Here is a 20669-nt window from a genome sequence, read left to right as displayed (position 1 = left end):
ATCGTTCTCCTGTATATTATGAGTACATCGACTGCAATTAGAAGGCATCCACCAGCTTCGACTGGTGGAGGTCGTGTAGTACCATGTCCAGATAAAGCGTCCGGGGTGAAAAAGTTGAATGAAAATATTCGAGCGAGGGGAGGGGGGGGGAATTAAAATCTAAAACGGTAAAAACCGTAAAGTTGGCAGGTAGCAAAGTAACGTTATCAACAAACCACACAGCGGTATGTAAACAAGTCCACAAGTTGTGACCGGAAATTACATCAAAACTTCTAGCTGAACCAATCTTAGTCCTGTCACCTGACTAGGTATCCCCCTTTCCCTTTATCAAGAATGGTCCACTACCCAAAGGACATCCAGCCAACTTGACACAACTGTTGGAAGCATTGGAGTCAACATTGGTCAGCATTCCTGTGGAACGCTTTCGACACTTTGTAGAGTCCTTGCCCCGACAAATTGAGGCTGTTCTGAGGGCAAAAGAGGGTGCAACTCAATATTAGGAACGTCTTCTTAATGTTTTGTACACTCCGTGTATGAGACACTTGGCTCCACCTTATGAAGGTCAAAATATTGACTTCTATGTTTTATTACTGATAAATGTGCATTCCTAACTTGGAACTTCAAGCAAATATTATGTATTACATAAAGATGGTGATCAACACTTGTAATCGATCCCTTGCCTTTTACCCCAAGGCACTTGTCATCTGGAAGTAGGCCTGGATATTTGAAATAAATATGGCAAAATTCAACTTTTTAGGGAATACAGTGTATTTTCTAACTCAACCCATTGTGTTTCCTGGCCTGTCCTCAGGGTCCTGCGTCAGATGGAGGAGGATGGCCTGCCTGTGGACGAGCTGTTCAGTCACTGTGTGTTCAGGCAGGATGAGAGGGACATGGTGCTCAGAGCCATCCACACCGTGCAACCAGACTTCCAGCCCAGCATCAACACTATCCTGCAAACCTGCTCCTCACCACTAGTCAAAGACTTCTACACCGAGGTAGGACACAAGTTGATCCATGAGTAAAGTAGAGTAGACACCTCAAGCCACGTGGAGAGTAGACACCTCAAGCCACGTGGAGAGTAGACACCTCAAGCCACGTGGAGAGTAGACACCTCAAGCCACGTGGAGAGTAGACACCTCAAGCCACGTGGAGAGTAGACACCACGAGTAGAGTAGACGCCACAAGCCACGAGTAGAGTAGACGCCTCAAGCCACGAGTAGAGTAGACGCCACGAGTAGAGTAGACGCCACAAGCCACGACGAGAGTAGACACCTCAAGCCACGACGAGAGTAGACACCTCAAGCCACGAGTAGAGTAGACACCATGAGTAGAGTAGACGCCACGAGGAGAGTAGACGCCTCAAGCCACGAGGAGAGTAGACGCCTCAAGCCACGAGGAGAGTAGACGCCTCAAGCCACGAGGAGAGTAGACGCCTCAAGCCACGAGGAGAGTAGAATAGAGTCAAATACAGTGGGGGGAAAAAGTATTTGATCCCCTGCTGATATTGTACGTTTGCCCACTGACAAAGAAATGATCAGTCTATAATTTTATTAGTAGGTTTATTTGAACAGTGAGAGACAGAATAACAACAAAAATATCCAGAAAAACGCATGTCAAAAATGTTATAAATTGATTTGCATTTTAATGAGGGAAATAAGTATTTGACCCCCTCTCAATCAGAAAGATTTCTGGCTCCCAGGCGTCTTTTATACAGGTAACGAGCTGAGATTAGGAGCACACTCTTAAAGGGAGTGCTCCTAACCGCAGCTTGTTACCTGTAAAAAAAAGACACCTGTCCACAGAAGCAATCAATCAATCAGATTCCAAACTCTCCACCATGGCCAAGACCAAAGAACTCTCCAAGGATGTCAGGAACAAGATTGTAGACCTACACAAGGCTGGAATGGGCTACAAGACCATCGCCAAGCAGCTTGGTGAGAAGGTGACAACATCTGGTGCGATTATTCGCAAATGGAAGAAACACAAAAGAACTGTCAATATCCCTCGGCCTGGGGCTCCATGCAAGATCTCACCTTGTGGAGTTGCAATGATCATGAGAACGGTGAGGAATCAGCCCAGAACTACACGGGAGGATCTTGTCAATGATCTCAAGGCAGCTGGGACCATAGTCACCAAGAAAACAATTGTTAACACACTACTCCGTGAAGGACTGAAATCCTGCAGCGCCCGCAAGGTCCCCCTGCTCAAGAATACATATACATGCCCGTCTGAAGTTTGCCAATGAACATCTGAATGACTCAGAGGACAACTGGTGAAAGTGTTGTGGTCAGATGAGACCAAAATGGAGCTCTTTGACATCAACTCAACTCGCCGTGTTTGGAGGAGGAGGAATGCAGCCTATGACCCCAAGAACACCATCTCCACCGTCAAACATGGAGGTGGAAACATTATGCTTTGGGGGTGTTTTTCTGCTAAGGGGACAGGACAACTTCACCTCATCAAAGGGACGATGGACGGGGCCATGTACCATCTTGGGTGAGAACCTCCTTCCCTCAGCCAGGGCATTGAAAATGTGTCGTGGATGGGTATTCCAGCATGACAATGACCCAAAACACACGACCAAGGCAACAAAGGTGTGGCTTAAGAAGAAGCACATTAAAGTCCTGGAGTGGCCTAGCCAGTCTCCAGACCTTAATCCCATAGAAAATCTGTGGAGGGAGCTGAAGGTTCGAGTTGCCAAACGTCAGCCGCGAAACCTTAATGACTTGGAGAAGATCTGCAAAGAGGAGTGGGACAAAATCCCTCCTGAGATGTGTGCAAATCTGGTGGCCAACTACAAGAAACGTCTGACCTCTGTGATTGCAAACAAGGGTTTTGCCACCAAGTACTAAGTCATGTTTTGCAGAGGGGTCAAATACTTATTTCCCTCATTAAAATGCAAATAATTTTATAATATTGTTTACATGCGTTTTTCTGGATTTTTTTGTTGTTATTCTGTCTCTCACTGTTCAAATAAACCTACTATTAAAATTATAGACTGATCATTTCTTTGTCAGTGGGCAAACATACAAAATCAGCAGGGGATCAAATACCTTTTTCCCCCACTGTAGAATAATTATCACATCTATATTAAGTAGACTGGACTAGAATGACAGAATAGAACACTACTTCCATTGTTGGAGACAGAAATGTCTCTTTGGCCCTCTGCCATGCTGTCTGACACATAACATGCTTCTTCTCAGTCCATGCCTGGAGCCCTCTCTGAAAGCAGTGGCTGGACTAGGTCGTGTTTTTATGTCCTATAACAAGCTCTATGAAATCATGGTGCATTAGCTACATGTAATTTTGAACATAGTGTGCACTTCTTTTTAGACCTCATGTTGTTGTCCTACATACAGTCTGTTGGTAGAGCAAAGGAAAACAATATTCGGGAACAGAGAAAGCTTGATGAATTTATTGATGATGACATCATCGTAGTAAAACAACAACTGACAAAGTAGGGTTCTAGGAGTAGTGATGAAGTGGGTGTTAAATAGGTGCTTAGTTGGGCTGACTGTAGAATTGGAGCAGCAGTGTGAATGAGGAATATACCAGCCAGGAGACCCTAGCACTAGCAGCATGACTATGAATGATATGATTGTCACTCCTCCTTTCAGACAGGTATCATGATATCCATTTTTAGACGTAGTGGCAAACCGCTGCTCTCTATCTGGGGGTGCTGCTGTGCTGTGCTTTCCTCACATGATTCATTTCCAGCCTTTTTACAGTACACGGTTGTGTTTTTAGCAGTGCTTGCCCACGTTCATTCTCTTATATTTTGTGAATGGAGAAAAAAAACGATATAGTTACATATCGGGATATTATTTTTGACAATCTATCGTATTGTTTTGAAAATATTGCAGTATTATTTTTGCGCTTGTTGGCTGTACCTGCACAAAAACTCCAGTATTTTCCTTCATAGCTTTTTCTCCATTATCTTTTTAAATAGGCAGCCAATTTGCTTTCAGCACTTCTAGTTCCATGACTGATCAAAACTTTTTATCTTGGGTCCCTCTTGTTTGGAACATTGATCACAGTATCGAATCACAATACATATAGAATCGCAATACATATCCTAAGGCACCAGAGTATTGAGATAATATGGTGTCGTGAGGTCCCTGGCAATTCCCAACCCTACTTACATTATTTGTCAGGCTGACATATTGCAGGGTGCCATGCCAGTAATGATATGCCTGGCTCTCTTCCTGTTAGTTTCTCTGACGGTCTTGGAATTTGATGTTACGGTAATTCGCTAGGCCAATGTACACGGTCACCAACATAACCATCTCTGCAACTTCACTATTACAGTTACACTTAGTTATTATCAGTAGCATTTCATTATTATTATTTAAGTTATTACGTCTAAATATTAGTCTAGTATACAAATTAAGAAATCTCTGATTGGAGAGGATTGCAATTTTTTTTGTATTGACACAATTTAACACATAGGCTATCAGCCTCAAAAGAAATGTGGAATTTCACTATTGCATTACACTTTGTTGCAGATTTTTTTGTTTTCTTTCCATTTTCAATTATTTTTTTCTATGTGTCCATTTTGTTTAAATGTATGTTACAGTTTGTCTTAGGCCTGTAAGGCCGTATGTAAAAAGGGTGAAGACATCAACACTATGAAATAACACACATGGAATCATGTAGTAACCAAAAAAGTGTTAAACAAATCAAAATATTTTTTATATTTGAGTCTTCAAATAGCCACCCTTTGCCTTGATGACAGCTTTGCACACATGGCATTCTCTGAACCAGCGTCACCTGCAATGCTTTTCCAACAGTCTTGAAGGAGTTCCCATATATGCTGAGCACTTGTTGGCTGCTTTTCCTTCACTCTGTGGTTTGACTCATCCCAAACCATCTCAATTTGGATATCATAAGGTGAATGCACCAATTTGTAAGTCGCTCTGGATAAGAGCGTCTGCTAAATGACGTAAATGTAAATTTGGTTGAGGTCGGGTGATTGTGGAGGCCAGGTCATCTGATGCAGCACTCCATCACTCTTCTTGGTAAAATAGCCCTTACACCGCCTGGAGGTGTGTTGGATCATTGTCCTGTTGAAAAACAAATGATCGTCCCACTAAGCCCAAACCAGATAGGATGGCGAATCTCTGCAGAATGCTGTGGTAGCCATGCTGGTTAAGTATGCCTTGAATTCTAAATAAATCACAGACCGTGTTACCAGCAAAGCACCCCCACACCATAACAGCTCCTCTTCCATGCTTTACAGTGGGAAATACACATGCGGAGATCATCCGTTCACCCACACCGCGTCTCACAAAGACACGGCAGTTGGAACCAAAAATCTCCAATTTGGACTCCAGAACAAAGGACACATTTCCACCGGTATAATGTCCATTGCTCGTGTTTCTTGGTCCAATCAAGTCTCTTCTTTTTATTGGTGTCCTTTTAGTAGTGGTTTCTTTGCAGTTCATGTTGATATGTCTGTTACTTGAACTCTGTGAAGCATTTATTTGGGATGCAATTTCTGAGGCTGGTAACTCTAATGAACTTATCCTTTGCAGCAGAGGTAGCTCTGGGTCTTCCATCCCTGAGAGCCAGTTTCATGAGAGCCAGTTTTATCATCTCATGAGAGCCAGTTTCATCATAGCGCTTGATAGTTTTTGCGACTGCACTTGAAGTTCTTGAAATGTTTCGTATTGACTGACCTTCATGTCTTAAAATAATGATGAACTGTCATTTCTCTTTGCTTATTTGAGCTGTTCTTGCCATAATATGGACTTGGTATTTTACCAAATAGGGCTATCTTCTGTATACCCCCCTACCTTGTCACAACACAACTGATTGGCTCAATTGCATTAAGAAGGAAAGCAATTCCACAAATGAACTTTTAAGAAGGCACACCTGTTAATTGAAATGCATTCCAGGTGATTTCCTCATGAAGCTGATTGAGAGAATGCCAAGATAGCCACCCTTTGCCTTGATGACAGCTTTGCACTATTTGAAGAATCTCAAAGATATAATATATTTTGATTTGTTTAACACTTTTTCTGTTTACTACATTATTCCATATGTGTTATTTCATAGTTTTGATGTCTTGGCTAATATTCTACAATGTAGAAAATAGTCGAAATAAAGAAGAACCATTGAAATGAGTAGCTGTTCTAAAACTTTTGACCGGTAGTGTATAGGCCTGTAGATAGAATCAGCAAACTCACACACGCACACCCCCGTAAAAGGACCCGTTAATCAAAGCAACCAGCGTATGTCAGACACAAGCAAACATTTATCCTTTCCTTAAAACTTAGGAAAAAACCTAGGCCTACCTTAGGCTTTCCGAAAGTACGCTATAAGATAATGAATTGATAAGGAAAGTATGAAGGGGAGAGAGACAGCTATGCGATTCGTATGAAATTGACTGTCATTAAAATAGAAACAAATACATGTAACATTTCCATTGCCAATTTATCAGCGTTTCATTGGTCTATAAATTAAGAAAATATTCTGTATCAAATTATACAATGCCAGGTGGGAGAGGATTGGCGCGCTGTCCATTTGACACAACAGTAGGGCATTCTAGGCCTCAGAGCCAGAACAATCTTGTCTACTGCTGTTGAATCATTTTTGAATAGTCAGACACATCCAACCTTTTTTTAAAAGAAGACTGATTTAATTTTTACAAATTATTTATTTTCATGAAGGTCTTCATCCATAACCGACAGTTACACAGGTGTTCAATTACCGACACAGCCCTACTTCCTGTGTAACTAACAGGGCTGGGTAGGGTGTACCAGGAGAGCATATAATCTATCATATCCAGAAAAGGTCAACAGAACACTGTGTAGCTGACTACATGTAAAACAGACCAAATGACATACAGTTGAAGTTGGAAGTTTATATACACTTAGGAGTCATTAAAACTCGTTTTTCAACCACTCCACACATTTCTTGTTAACAAACTATAGTTTTGGTAAGTCGGTTAGGACATCTACTTTGTGCATGACACAAGTCATTTTTCCAACAATTGTTTATAGACAGATTATTTCACTTATAATTCACTGTATCACATTTCCAGTTGGTCAGAAGTTTGCATACACTAAGTTGACTGTGCCTTAAAACAGCTTGGAAAATTCCAGAAAATGATGTCATGGCTTTAGAAGCTTCTGATAGGCTAACTGCCATCATTTGAGTCAATTGGTGGTGTACCTGTGGATGTATTTCAAGGCCCACCTTCAAACTCAGTGCCTCTGCTTGACATCATGGGAAAATCAAAAGAAATCAGCCAAGACCTCAGAAAATAATTGTAGACCTCCACAAGTCTGGTTCATCCTTGGGAACAATTTCCAAACGCCTGAAGGTACTACGTTCATCTGTACAAACAAAAGTACGCAATAATAAACACCATGGGACCACGCAGCCATCATACCGCTCAAGAAGGAGACGCGTTCTTTGGTGCGAAAAGTGCAAATCAATCCCAGAACAACAGCAAAGGACCGTGTGAAGATGCTGGAGGAAACAGGTACAAAAGTATCTATATCCACAGTAAAACGAGTCCTATATCGACATATCAGCAAGGAAGAGGCCACTGCTCCAAAACCACCATAAAAAAGCCAGACTACGGTTTGCAACTGCACATGGGAACAAAGATAGGACATTTCTCCAAAAAGTACACTGGTCTGCTGAAACAAAATAGAACTGTTTGGCTTGCAAGCCGAAGAACACCATCCCAACCGTGAAGCACGGGGGTGGCAGCATCATGTTTTGGGGGTGCTTTGCTGCAGGAGGGACTGTTGCACTTCTGAAAATAGATGGCATCATGATGACGGAAAATGTTGTGGCTATATTGAAGCAACATCTCAAGACATCAGTCAGGAAGTTAAAGCTTGGTCGCAAATGGGTCTTCCAAATGGACAATGACCCCAAGCATACTTCCAAAGTTGTGGCAAAATGGCTTAAGGACAACAAAGTCACGGTATTGGAGTGGCCATCACAAAGCCCTGACCTCAATCCTGTAGACAATTTGTGGGCAGAACTGAAAAAGTGTGTGCGAGCAAGGAGGCCTACAAACCTGACTCAGTTACACCAGCTCTGTCAGGAGGAATGGGCCAAAATTCACCCAACTTATTGTGGGAAGCTTGTGGAAGGCTACCTGAAACGTTTGGCCCAAGTTAAACAATTTAAAGGCAACGCTACCAAATAATAATTGAGTGTATGTAAACTTCTGACCCACTGGGAATGTGATGAAAGAAATAAAAGCTGAAATAAATCATTCTCTATACTTTTATTCTGACATTTTACATTCTTAAAATGAAGTGGTGATCCTAACTGACCTAAGACAGGGAATTTTTACTGGGATTAAATGTCAGGAATAGTGAAAAACGGAGTTTAAATGTATTTGGCTAAGGTTTATGTAAACTTCCGACTTCAACTGTAGGCTATACGTACCAAGTGGCATCCTATTCACTGTATAGTGCACTACTTTTGACCAGGGCCTTGGGGCTCTGGTCAAAAGTAGTGTACTAAATAGGGAATAGGCTACGGTGCCATTGCCAACACACCAGAGGTCTGCAACATTTACGATCTGCTTCTGCTTTCATAATTGAGTACTGGCTGAGAGAGCGAGAGTTGTTGTTTACTCAGTGCCAAGGTTTCATAACACTGTCTCATGAGAAGTCTCAATTAATGTCGGCATAAGCTCATTAAAATATTATTTGCGTAATGTACTATTTGGAATATGTATGAAGTTTTATCAAATGCAGTTTGATCTACTATTTAGACAATGTCATTGAAGATTTTGTGTTTTTAGTTTTATAAAGCACACAGCCATCTTAGAGTGGTCATTCATTTGGATGCCCTCTCCTGCCCTGGGCTGTGGCTTAGCTGACGGATAAGTCGTTGCCAGGGGCCCTTGAAAACAGAGTGAGGAGGAGGAGGAGAGGAGAACGACAGTGAGAGAGGCGTGGTAGTTGTCTCATTCTAGCCCATGCTTATAGCCGGGCATCGCATGACACTGCTCCCTCTCTAGACAATCTCACTGCCCCTGGGCAGCAACAAGCATCTGACTCACTTATTCTCACGCAAACAACAATACACATGAACAAATGCTTATTATTCAGTCCCCTCTCTTGGCCCAGCATGAACTGCCGTGGACACGCTGAAACACAATGTCTGAGACCTACACAGGGATGTCTATATAAGTCAGTGTATATACTGTCGTTTCTCAGCAGCAAAGCTTGCTCTTAAAAAAAGATTAAGAGCCCATCTACTCCGCAGAGAAGGTAGTATTATGCCATGATGTAGTGCAGCAGAGCCAATGCTCAAGTGATTTATCTCCTGGGTAACCTTTAGCTCTGTTTTGGCTGTGGTCCAATAGTGTGCAGTCTCTTCTCTTGAGGACAGATTTAGTGTTTGTCTCCTGGGTTAATAAAGCATCAACCCCTATGTAATGTGTTTACTGATAATACCCAGGTGTCCTTGCACAGGCCACTGACGTCCTCTTCAGTAATAAATGACAACATGTAAAAGCACACCGGACCTCTCAGTATGTAGCCCTCCTCCGTCCCCTTCCTGCTGGACAACTTAGCCAGCTCTGTATTTATATAATGAGTGTATATGTTTTTTTTAATTGGGTGGCTGCCATACCTTTGGTGCTGGTTAAGCTTAAAGCAGCAGCACATAATGATATAAGCATATTTATTTTTTAATTAGCCACAGGGAGGGTGACGGGATGGAAGTTAATTTGCATATCTACTGGCCGTTAAATTAAGGCTTTGTGAGTTTGGTTTGCATTAGTTTGTGCCCTCGTTTCCTCCGTATTTGTCTCTGTAGGGTGACTGCAGGCACCGGGGGAATGGTGGCATGGGCCTTAGTCCATTTAGTGCCATCACTCCAAGCGCTATACACACCCACCCTGTTGGACCAGTGAGCAAAAGGTTGCTGGTTCAAATCCCTGAGCCGACAAGGTGAAAAATCTGTTTGTGCTGTTGAGCAAGGCACTTAATCATAATTGCTCCAGGGTCGCCGTTGAATGGCAAACCCTGTCTGTGTCCCCGCTCTCCGAGGGTGTCTCAGGGAGAGTGGGATATGCAAAAAACACATTTCCAATTAACACGCGTGTATTAACACCCACTTGTACACGTGTCAAATAGGACAAATATAAGTACACACCACACACACAGAGAGAGAACTACATTGACGTTAAATGTGTTACCATCCAATTCTAGGTGTAAACAATATCCACACTCCTATGTAAAGACTTATACTGTGGTTAGATTTTCACTTTGATCTCAGAAATGAAATGCCAATCGGTCAAGGTACCAGCTCACAGTAATACAATTTGATGGAGCACACAGGACATGACTACACGTTTTAACACCGAGCATAATGAGCCATTTGTTTTGTTTTATAGTCTTGTGGAGCTGAGTGTCTAGTGATTAAGGCTGGGTAAGGCTCTGTGTGGGTAAGGCTCAGCACCCTGACCTGACAAAACCCTACCCATCAACACAGTCCCTCATTATTCAGCACACACACACATACCCTCTCTTTGGCCAGGATTGTACACACACACACACACTCTCACATACATACACATTCCAAAATGTATCAAAGCAATGTGTGTATTCTCCACAAGGAAACATTGATGTACCAGAACTATTAAGTCTAATAATAGACTTTAGGTTTAATGTAGGCTCCCTTCTAGTGTGTCTCTCCTATGATGCAAGGTAATAGTCTCTTCCTGGAGATCCCCCCCCCCCCGCTGATCCTCTGCTCTGTCTGTGTGTGTGTTTCAGAGAGCGGATGCTAAATACCCCAAGATGGCCTTCAGCCTGGAGGAGCTGCGGGAGAGGTTCAGCCGTCAGCTGAGCATCGAGCAGGCCAGCACCATCACCATTCACTCTGTGGAGGCCATGAAGCCTGTCACCTCACACATGGCCAAGATGGTAAACAAACTGGCCACCTACACGTATAGTCTGGCCTAGCTGGAGTAACACTGAAATATACTACTATAGTAATACAGTATGGAATAGAAATACACTATAGGAATACATTATGGAATAGAAATACACTTTAGTAATACAGTATGGAATAGAAATACACTAGTAATACAGTATGGAATAGTAACACACTGAAATACACTAGTAATACAGTATGGAATACAAATACACTCTAGTAATACAGTATGGAATAGTAACACACTGAAATATACTACTATACTAATACAGTATCGAATAGAAATACACTCTAGTAATACAGTATGGAATAGTAACACACTGAAATACTCTCGTAATACAGTATGAAATAGAAATACACTCTAGTAATACAGTATGGAATAGTAACACACTGAAATACACTATAGTAATACAATATGGAATAGTAACACACTGAAATACACTAGTAATACACTATGGAATAGAAATACACTCTAGTAATACAGTATGGAATAGTAACACACTGAAATATACTACTATACTAATACAGTATGGAATAGAAATACACTCTAGTAATACAGTATGGAATAGTAACACACTGAAATACACTAGTAATACAGTATGGAATAGTAACACACTGAAATACACTCAAGTAATACAGTATGGAATAGTAACACACTGAAATACACTCAAGTAATACAGTATGGAATAGAAATACACTAGTAATACAGTATGGAATACAAATACACTCTAGTAATACAGTATGGAATAGTAACACACTGAAATATACTACTATACTAATACAGTATCGAATAGAAATACACTCTAGTAATACAGTATGGAATAGTAACACACTGAAATACTCTCGTAATACAGTATGAAATAGAAATACACTCTAGTAATACAGTATGGAATAGTAACACACTGAAATACACTATAGTAATACAATATGGAATAGTAACACACTGAAATACACTAGTAATACACTATGGAATAGAAATACACTCTAGTAATACAGTATGGAATAGTAACACACTGAAATATACTACTATACTAATACAGTATGGAATAGAAATACACTCTAGTAATACAGTATGGAATAGTAACACACTGAAATACACTAGTAATACAGTATGGAATAGTAACACACTGAAATACACTCAAGTAATACAGTATGGAATAGTAACACACTGAAATACACTCAAGTAATACAGTATGGAATAGAAATACACTAGTACTACAGTATGGAATAGTAACACACTGAAATATACTACTATACTAATACAGTATGGAATAGTAACACACTGAAATACACTATAGTAATACAGTATGGAATAGTAACACACTGAAATACACACTAGTAATACAGTATGGAATAGTACCCCACTGAAATGCACTATAATATTACAGTATGGAATAGTATCACACTGAAATACACTATAATATTACAGGTTGGAATAGTAACATACTGAAAAACCAGTTTGGATTTAAGTATAACTTTTGTATGTCTGAAGCCTTTAGTGAGAGGTCTAATGCTTTAATATTTAATCATTTCTGCCCTCCAAAATCATATTCTTTATATAAATAGGCCCGTTTAATTCTGCCAAATAATAAAAAAAACTGTTTGCTAGGTGCAGGCAATAAACTAGAGTGTATTTCAGTGTGTTACTATTCCATACCGTGTTATTGTAGTTGGGAAGAGATTTTTGACGTACCGATTCCATGGCACATGGTTTATGACCTGATACGCAAAACGACGCCAGATTCAAAACTTAGAATTTTACAATTTAAATTATTATACAAAATTCTTGCAACCAATAGAATGTTATATATATGGGGGATACAACCTTCCCAGCTCTGCAGATTTTGATGTGAGGAGGCAGACTCATCAGATCATTTATTTTGGTATTGTCCATATGGAGCTCGTTTTTGGTCACAGGTCCAGGAATGGCTGAAGAATTGCAATATTTACCTGGAGCTAACCCTGCAGATAGCACTACTGGATGATCTGAAAAGTCAGTCAATTGATCAATAATATAATACTTTTGGCAACATTTTTTATTTTCAATTTACAGTCTGTAGAAACAATGACAATAGAAAGGTTCAGAACTTTTGTGAAACATTACATCAGTTGTGAAATATATGTCAAATAGAAATCCAATATGGATAATGTTAAGAGATAGATGGGAAGGGGTTGAATGGAGCTGAAGGTTGGGACTAATAACAACAAATAATAACAAGGTAACTAATGTAAAACATACGGTGTCCATAAAACGTACATGGGTTAAGAACTTTTGTGAAAGACCACAGTTTGAAAGGTAAGAAAAATAGAAGTCAAAACGGATGGACACCAGAAATAGATGGGATATGTTGAGGGTAGAGGAAGGACAGGAGTACAAACAAACAAAATGAAACTATTGGAAAATAGACTGTGTCCATAAAATGTATGTAATATGTATAAGCTGGATATACAGGCCTAAGCGTTGTTGTTCACTAGTTTACTCCAATTGGGGGAGGGGTGCTAGGGTTAGAAAGTAATAAAGGAAAATATATATTTTTTAAAAGTGTGTGTGTTTAAGCAATACGGCACGAGGGGGTGTGGTATATGGCCAATATACCACGGCTAAGGGCTGTTCTTAGGCACGACGCAAACCGACCTCAAAAAGCACTAATCGCTCAGCACTACCAATGACAAAATCATATATTTTTATGATGTTGATTTATTTTTTCAATGTTCAGTCATTGTCAGCTGTGAGAAAAGTTTGTGTCTAGACTTCAGTCAAAACTTTGAACATTATGCATTGAGGCCACCAGACATCAGCTATATTATTCCTGCGATGTGTCCCTCTCCCCATATCTCAGTGGTCTGGGGCCAGGCATTGGCATTTACAGTTTAAACTCTCCCTGCATTTCCAGACAATGTTTCAGACTGGGAGCGGGAGGACGAGGGTCCCTGGTGGTCCTGCAACATTTACAGCAGGCAGAGCAGCATGATAATATATTGTAATGAGGCACTCTTGAGGAGGGAGCTGAGTCACCTTCACAGGCCAGGCCAGCCTATCTGCTCGGTGTCAGCTGGGCTCTCTCCTCCTGGCATGGATGGGAAATATGACAGTCCCCTGGATGGAAGGCTGACCTGGTTTTACAACCTGGCTGGAGACTTCTGTTCTCTCACCATCTCTGAATCTGCAGGGTGGTATGCTGCTTGCTTAATAAGTGTAAGTGCTTGTTGAATGTCCTTCCCTTTAAGTGTGCTGAAAGTCTGTCAATTTGTTTACTCAAAAATAGCATTGGATCTGCTCAAACACATCCAAAGGGTTGGTAATAGGCTGATTGGTCGGCTATAACTTTTGCTTCCCTCCATGCCTGAGGGAACACATTTTCTAGTAGGCTTAAGTTGAAGATATGGCAAAAAGGAGTGGCAATATTGTCCGCTATTATCCTCAGTCATTTTCCATCCAAGTTGTCAGACCCGGTGGCCTTTTCACCTCTTCCACACTTACTTTACGGAATTCTAAATTACAATGCTTGTCTTTCATAATTTGGTCAGATATACTCGGATGTGTAGTGTCAGCGTTTGTTGCTGGCATGTCGTGCCTGAATTTTTTTTTTTAAGTAGTTGGCAATATCAGTGGGTTTTGGGATGAAGGAGCCATCTGATTCAATGAATCAATCAAATGTATTTATAAAGCCCTTTTTACATCAGCCGTTGTCACAAAGTGCTGTACAGAAACCCAGCCTAAAACCCCAAACAGCAAGCAATGCAGATGTAGAAGCACGGTGGCTAGGAAAACTCCATAGAAAGGCCAGAACCTAGGAAGAAACCTAGAGAGGAACATGCTCTGAGGGGTGGCCAGTCCTCTTCTGGCTGAGTTTTCCTTTTTGCCCAAAATGTAATTTAAGGTGCTCCAAAGCTTTTCACTACCATTTTTTGTCATTTATCTTTGTTTCATAGTATAGTTTATTCTTCTTTTTATTCAGTTTTGTCACAATTTCTCAATTTACAGTACGTTTGCCAGTCGGTTGTACAGCCAGACCTATTTGCCATTTATTTAGCTTCACCCCTCTCAACCATACAGTTGCACCCCCTTTTGCCATCAGAACAGCCTCAATTCGTCAGGGAATGGACTCTACAATGTATCGAAAGAGTTCCACAGGGATGCTGGTTAATGTTGACTCCAATGCTTCCCACAGTTGTCAAGTTGTCTGGATGTCCTTTGGGTGTTGGACCATTCTTGATACACACAGGAAACTGTTGAGCTTGAAAAACCCAGCAGCGTTGCAGTTCTTGACACACTCAAACCGATGCACCTGGCACCTACTACCCAGGGTTTCCGTTAGGAAAATGTGGCGCCGGACATTTGACCTGCAACATTTTCATTTACCGGAAATTTGAGAAATTTACCGGACCCATATGCATTGGGTGTGTAAACCTGATTAGGGGGGTCCACCCATGGTACTCAGGATTACAAAAATCACATTTAGAATGGTAATTCATTATAAAAAAAACAGAACATGCAAGTCAACGAATTAGAAGCACTAGCATTTCGCTACACTCGCAATAACATCTGCTAACTGTATGTGACCAATAAAATTAGATTTGATGATGCAACGCTGTGCGGTCCTTCTTATCGAATTCTGATGTGAACTTTGATGTGCGTTAGACTAACTGGTTACATTTACTTTTCCTCAGCCAACAAGATGAGTAACGAACAGCAAAATCACTAGCCTATTTCAATCTACTATAGTAGAAAAGTTTAGGCTACTTATTCTATTGGTTAGCTTGTCGAGAAAGAAATAGCCTGTTCCAAACAGACTCTGGGACAGTTGTGGGACAATATTCATACAAACATAAATAAAATAACGCTAAAAAGCAATAAGTATGATGCAACAGATCAGAACGTTTAGCTTAAAGTGTGGATAAATTATTATTTCTTCACATTATAAGTGCAGCAATGCGCACATAGCAGTAGGCTCCGTGCAAATGTACGTTCCGTAATGCAATTAGCGGGAAACCACCATTGTCAAAAGGGCACTGCACATGCGAGCGGTTTCATGTGATGGAGATGAAAATATCCGTTAGAAATTTAGAATAGAGGAGATTTAATAGGCTACTTTTGAAGCAAGGTAAGACATGACTCAAAATATGTATTAAAATGTTCAGGTTTTAAACCATTAAGTACGTGTTTTCAAAATGTGGTGGTGACGCACTAAAAATGGCTACAAAAAGACCCTCCCACCGTGACACAATGGATAGATATTGTAAAAGAAATACACCATATGGAGCGTATGACATTTGCTTTAAGAACTCAAGAGGAGAGAGGTAGGAATACTGGGAAAATGGGTATTAAAAAAAAAAAAAAATCAAATCTCTGACTTACAACTTCAGTGCATTCAAGACTGGGAACTTGGCGTAAAAACGAGCTCAGACTGGGAATTCCAACTCCGCAACTCTTTCTAGAGTGCTGATTTTCCCGACTTTAAGATCACTGACGTCATGATTTGACCTCTTATCTTTCCAAGTTCCCAGTTGTCTTGAAAGCACCACAAGATGCTGCAGCAGCAGCAACATATTTTCCACTCAAAGGCTCTGTATCTGTATGCTGTACTCTTGTGATAAATAATATACATAACTAATATACTGTACACAAGCCTATTTAATTCCTCTAAATTATACAAATTAATTTATAGACCGATAAGCATGACCAGTCAAATGTATTTCCATCAATGAATAGGCTAAAAACCATTATTTCCCAATGGGAGTTTTTTTTCTTCTCCTGGACATTTGGCCTTTGCTAATTTTATTCATCGTCTTTAAAAATATATATCGGACAAAATCTGGCTATTACCTAGCCCTGCTACTACCATACCCTGTTCAAAGGCACTTTAAATATTTTGTTTTGCCCATTCACCCTCTGAATGGCATACATACACAACCCATGTCTCAATTGTCTTAAGGCTTAAAAATCGTTATTTAACCTGACTCCTCTTCTGTGTCTACACTGATTTTGAAGTGGATTTAACAAGTGGCATCAATAAGGAATCATAGCTTTCGCCTGGTAAATCTATGTCATCGGAAGATGTTTTGTACACTCAATGTATTTGGCCTCAATTGTATGTGCTGAATACCACAGATACTACAGATCTAATGTGTTTGTTGTTTAACCTTAAGTCAAATTTGAACTCATGGCCATTGTGGATATAAGGCAGAACATATTTTCATCCACAAGAAACACACGAGACCATGCAGCAGTGAGACCATGTTGTCTGTTTCAGCGGGACCTTCTGGCAGTGCAGCGGTTAGTGTGGCACAAAGCCCTGGTTGGGGCCCTGAGGGACAGCAAGATGATCCTGGCCAGCAGCACCCAGAAAGCCACCAGACTTAGCCTCTACCCCTACCTCTGTCTGCTGGATGAAAAGGACTATGTAGACATCATGATCCAGGTATATAACCCGCTGAATACTATCAGTATATTGGTGCTTGGGTCATACACACATCTGTTTTAAATCTAACCTTTTTGAAAGGTGATCTGAATGATCCAAAGTTGAATTTGACTTTCTGTAATGTTCTGCGCTCGGATCCCTCAGGTAAAACCGACTGAATCCCAGCACTATCTATGACCTTGGGTCCTATAGACCTCTGTTGTATTTAGAGTTCAGGGTTGAGGTTTATTTAGCAACTTTGTAGCATTGCATAAAATGTAATTCTATGAAATACGGATAGTCCTAATCATGTTGCTCTTTGTCTGTGGTCAGAGTCTGTCCAACCTGCCTCCCAGTGGGGAGTCTCTCCACATCCTGGCCAAGGAGCTAGGCAACCGGGTCCACAACAAGTTCTGCATCCGCATGAAGGAACACAATCAGATGGTGGACAAGCTTAGCCATATCTACAATGAATATACTGAACTACTGGCCAAAGACTCCAAGGTATGACACTCCTCCACATCTGGTCTCTATCTGCATGCAATTAGAAGACGTATAAAATAATTGACCTACTGTTTGACTTAAAGAAAACCTCCTTACTGTGCCTTGCAGGAGTTTGACGTATTGCCTAGGGAGCGATGGTGGAAGCTGGAGGCAGAGCATAGCTCTGGTCCCTCCCTGCTGGGGGATGAGACCCACTGGCCTCACATGGTGGTGGTGGAGCTGGGTACCTACCTGGTGGACCTCATGGTCAAGCACATGAAAGTGAACAGCGACATCCTCAACTCTGCCTACGACCGAAAGCTCATCCCTGTGCTCTACCACATGTACACCTTCCGCAGTAACAAACAGGTCAAAAATATACTAGAGTGGAATTGTTAGTTGAAGTGATTTTATGCCAGTTATTTTCTCCCAATTTATTCACCCAATTTCCCAGGCTTAGTGTTGTTTCCTCAGCTCATGCCTTAATCTTCACGTCGGCATTTATGAGCGAAATCGATCAGTAGTGCAGCAGTGAAAAGCAGCCAGAACATAACAGGTGACCTTGGTTTTGGACAGGGCTGTCTGTCATAGCTTCTCAATCTGTCTTCAGCTCTCCTCCTCTCTCAGCTCAGCTCCCTCATATTACTCTCTGCCTGCACGGTCTGGCTCATAGGCATATGAATAATAAAACCGCTTCCCCTGCAAGAGTGGACGGCGGTGCAGTTGAGTAAGACGAATGGCTTCCAAACTAATCCTTTTTTTACTGTCCCCTTAATTGGCTGGCTGATTTACTGTCCTGGGATAACTGACAAGGAAATTAAGACACTTTCTATTTTGTCCTCTGAGCCTCGTTCCAGGTGGGGGGAAAAAAGCACCTGCCGGCATCTCAACCTGGTGGACTTGATGTGCTTTGACAGTGGAGTCCACTGTGGGTTTCAAAGCTTGTCTCTGGCCACCCATCCTTCTGCTGTGCTGGCTCAGAGGGATAGAGGGTAGGCCAGCAGGGGTGCAGCCTAATGATTTTACAGCATGCACAGTTAGGCTGTGCCTGGTTGATGGACTGAATCTGTTATAATATCTCTCTTTCTCTCTTTAGCTCTCTCTGTGCACTGTTGGTTTATACTGTAGTGCTCTACAATGCTGTTTCTGTCTGTCTGGGTTTGGATGGTGAAGCCTTTCAGGGAGTAGTTAGTTCATCTCCGGCTGTCACGTGATTAAAACTGCTGTGAACCTGGTTCCCGAGTGGTGCAGCGGTCTACGGCACTGCATCACAGTGCTAGAGGCGTCACTACAGACCTGTGTTCGATCCCAGGCTGTGTCACAACTGGTTGTGATCGAGAGTGCCATAGGGCGGCGCGCAATTGGCCCAGCGTCGTCCGGGTTAGGGGAGGGTTTGGCCGGGAGGACTTTACTTGGCTCATCGTGCTCTAGAGAATCTTTGTGGTGGGCCAGATGCCTGCAGACTGACCTCAGTTGTCAGTTGAACGGTGTTTCCTCCGACACATTGGTACGGCTGGCTTTTGGGTTAAGCGGGCGGGTGTTAAGAAGCGTGGTTTGGTGGGTCATATTTCGGAGGACGCATGACTCGACCTTCGCCTTCCGAGCCTGTTGGGGAATTGCAGCAATGAGACCAAATCGAAATTGGGGAGGAAAATGGGGTAAAAAATAATAAATAAAACTTCTATGAACCAGACACCTTAGCTGAAGCCATGATTAATGTGTTGTTGTCACAGCAAATAAGCCTGCCTGTTTTACTGAAGCTTAATTGAAACGTTCAGCTCTGTTTTGAGCATATATTTGATTGGACTGGTACTGTAGCTGTGTGATATGTATTTAATTAGATCTCTCGTGTTGTGATTGGTTCCAGGTCGGCTTCATCAAGCTGCACCCCATCCTGACGCAGATGCAGCAGGACGCCATGGACACCACGCTGACCTTTGACTCCTACGTGATGCCCATGCTGTGCCCGCCCGTGCCCTGGACCTCGGCTAAATTCGGCGCTTACCTCCTCACCCCCACCAAGATGATGCGCGCGGTGGAAGGCGCCAACCAGCATGAGATCCTGCTGGAGAAGTGCCAGGATGCTGACCTCCATGCCGTGCTGGACTCCCTCAACCAGCTGGGCAACGCGGCCTGGAGGATCAACCAGCCGCTGCTGGACATCATCATCTCCATCTTCAATGACAAGGGTAGCGAGAAGCTGGACGTCCCGCCGCCCAACTCCGAGGCTCCTAAGATTCCCCGCTACAACCAGCAGGACTCAGCCACCTTCACTTCAGCGGAGAAGGCCCACCTGAAGAGGGAGGTGGTTAATGCCAAGAAGAAGTGCAGTGAGATGCACAGCCTCAGGATGGACGCACTCTATAAACTCTCCATCGCCAACCACATGAGGGACGAGGTCTTCTGGTTCCCCCACAACATGGACTTCCGCGGGCGCACCTACCCGTGCCCGCCCTACTTCAACCACCTAGGCAGCGATGTGACCAGGGCCGTCCTGGTGTTTGCAGAGGGGAAGCCCTTAGGGCCGAGCGGGCTGGAATGGCTGAAGATCCACCTGGTCAACCTGACAGGCCTGAGGAAACGCAGCTCGCTGGCTGGCAGGCTGGAGTACGCCAACTCCATCATGGACGACATCCTGGACTCTGCAGACAACCCCCTCAACGTCAGTCTGCTAACAATGTTTTCTGATTTTTATCATACTGTTGGAGCTCGTAGATTGAGATTATTGTTCTACCCACTGGGAGATAATCGAACCGTTGAGTAGTCATGTTGTGTATCTAGTACTGCATTGTCTATGTTGGGTGTGTGTGTTTCCACGGCAGGGTAAGAAGTGGTGGCAGAATGCAGATGAACCCTGGCAAA

The 20669-nt window shown here is 42.2% G+C and overlaps 1 protein-coding gene across 1 annotated transcript in view; it reads left to right on the top strand.

Annotated features, from left to right (window-relative positions):
- Window positions 1-20669, top strand: part of LOC106613752 (DNA-directed RNA polymerase, mitochondrial-like) — a 91985-nt gene that overhangs the window by 24725 nt on the left and 46591 nt on the right. Inside the window, exons 5-11 of the mRNA XM_014216327.2 lie at window positions 812-998; window positions 10764-10913; window positions 17178-17345; window positions 17658-17828; window positions 17937-18176; window positions 19675-20469; window positions 20630-20669. The exon at window positions 20630-20669 is cut by the window's right edge and continues 83 nt beyond it. Of these exons, the coding sequence (XP_014071802.2) occupies window positions 812-998; window positions 10764-10913; window positions 17178-17345; window positions 17658-17828; window positions 17937-18176; window positions 19675-20469; window positions 20630-20669 (1751 nt within the window). The remainder of the gene's footprint in view (window positions 1-811; window positions 999-10763; window positions 10914-17177; window positions 17346-17657; window positions 17829-17936; window positions 18177-19674; window positions 20470-20629) is intronic.

The sequence above is a fragment of the Salmo salar genome, chromosome ssa10 (assembly GCF_905237065.1).
Source record: "Salmo salar chromosome ssa10, Ssal_v3.1, whole genome shotgun sequence".
Classification (NCBI taxonomy): domain Eukaryota; kingdom Metazoa; phylum Chordata; class Actinopteri; order Salmoniformes; family Salmonidae; genus Salmo; species Salmo salar.
This window is presented reverse-complemented; position numbering and strand designations above follow the sequence as displayed.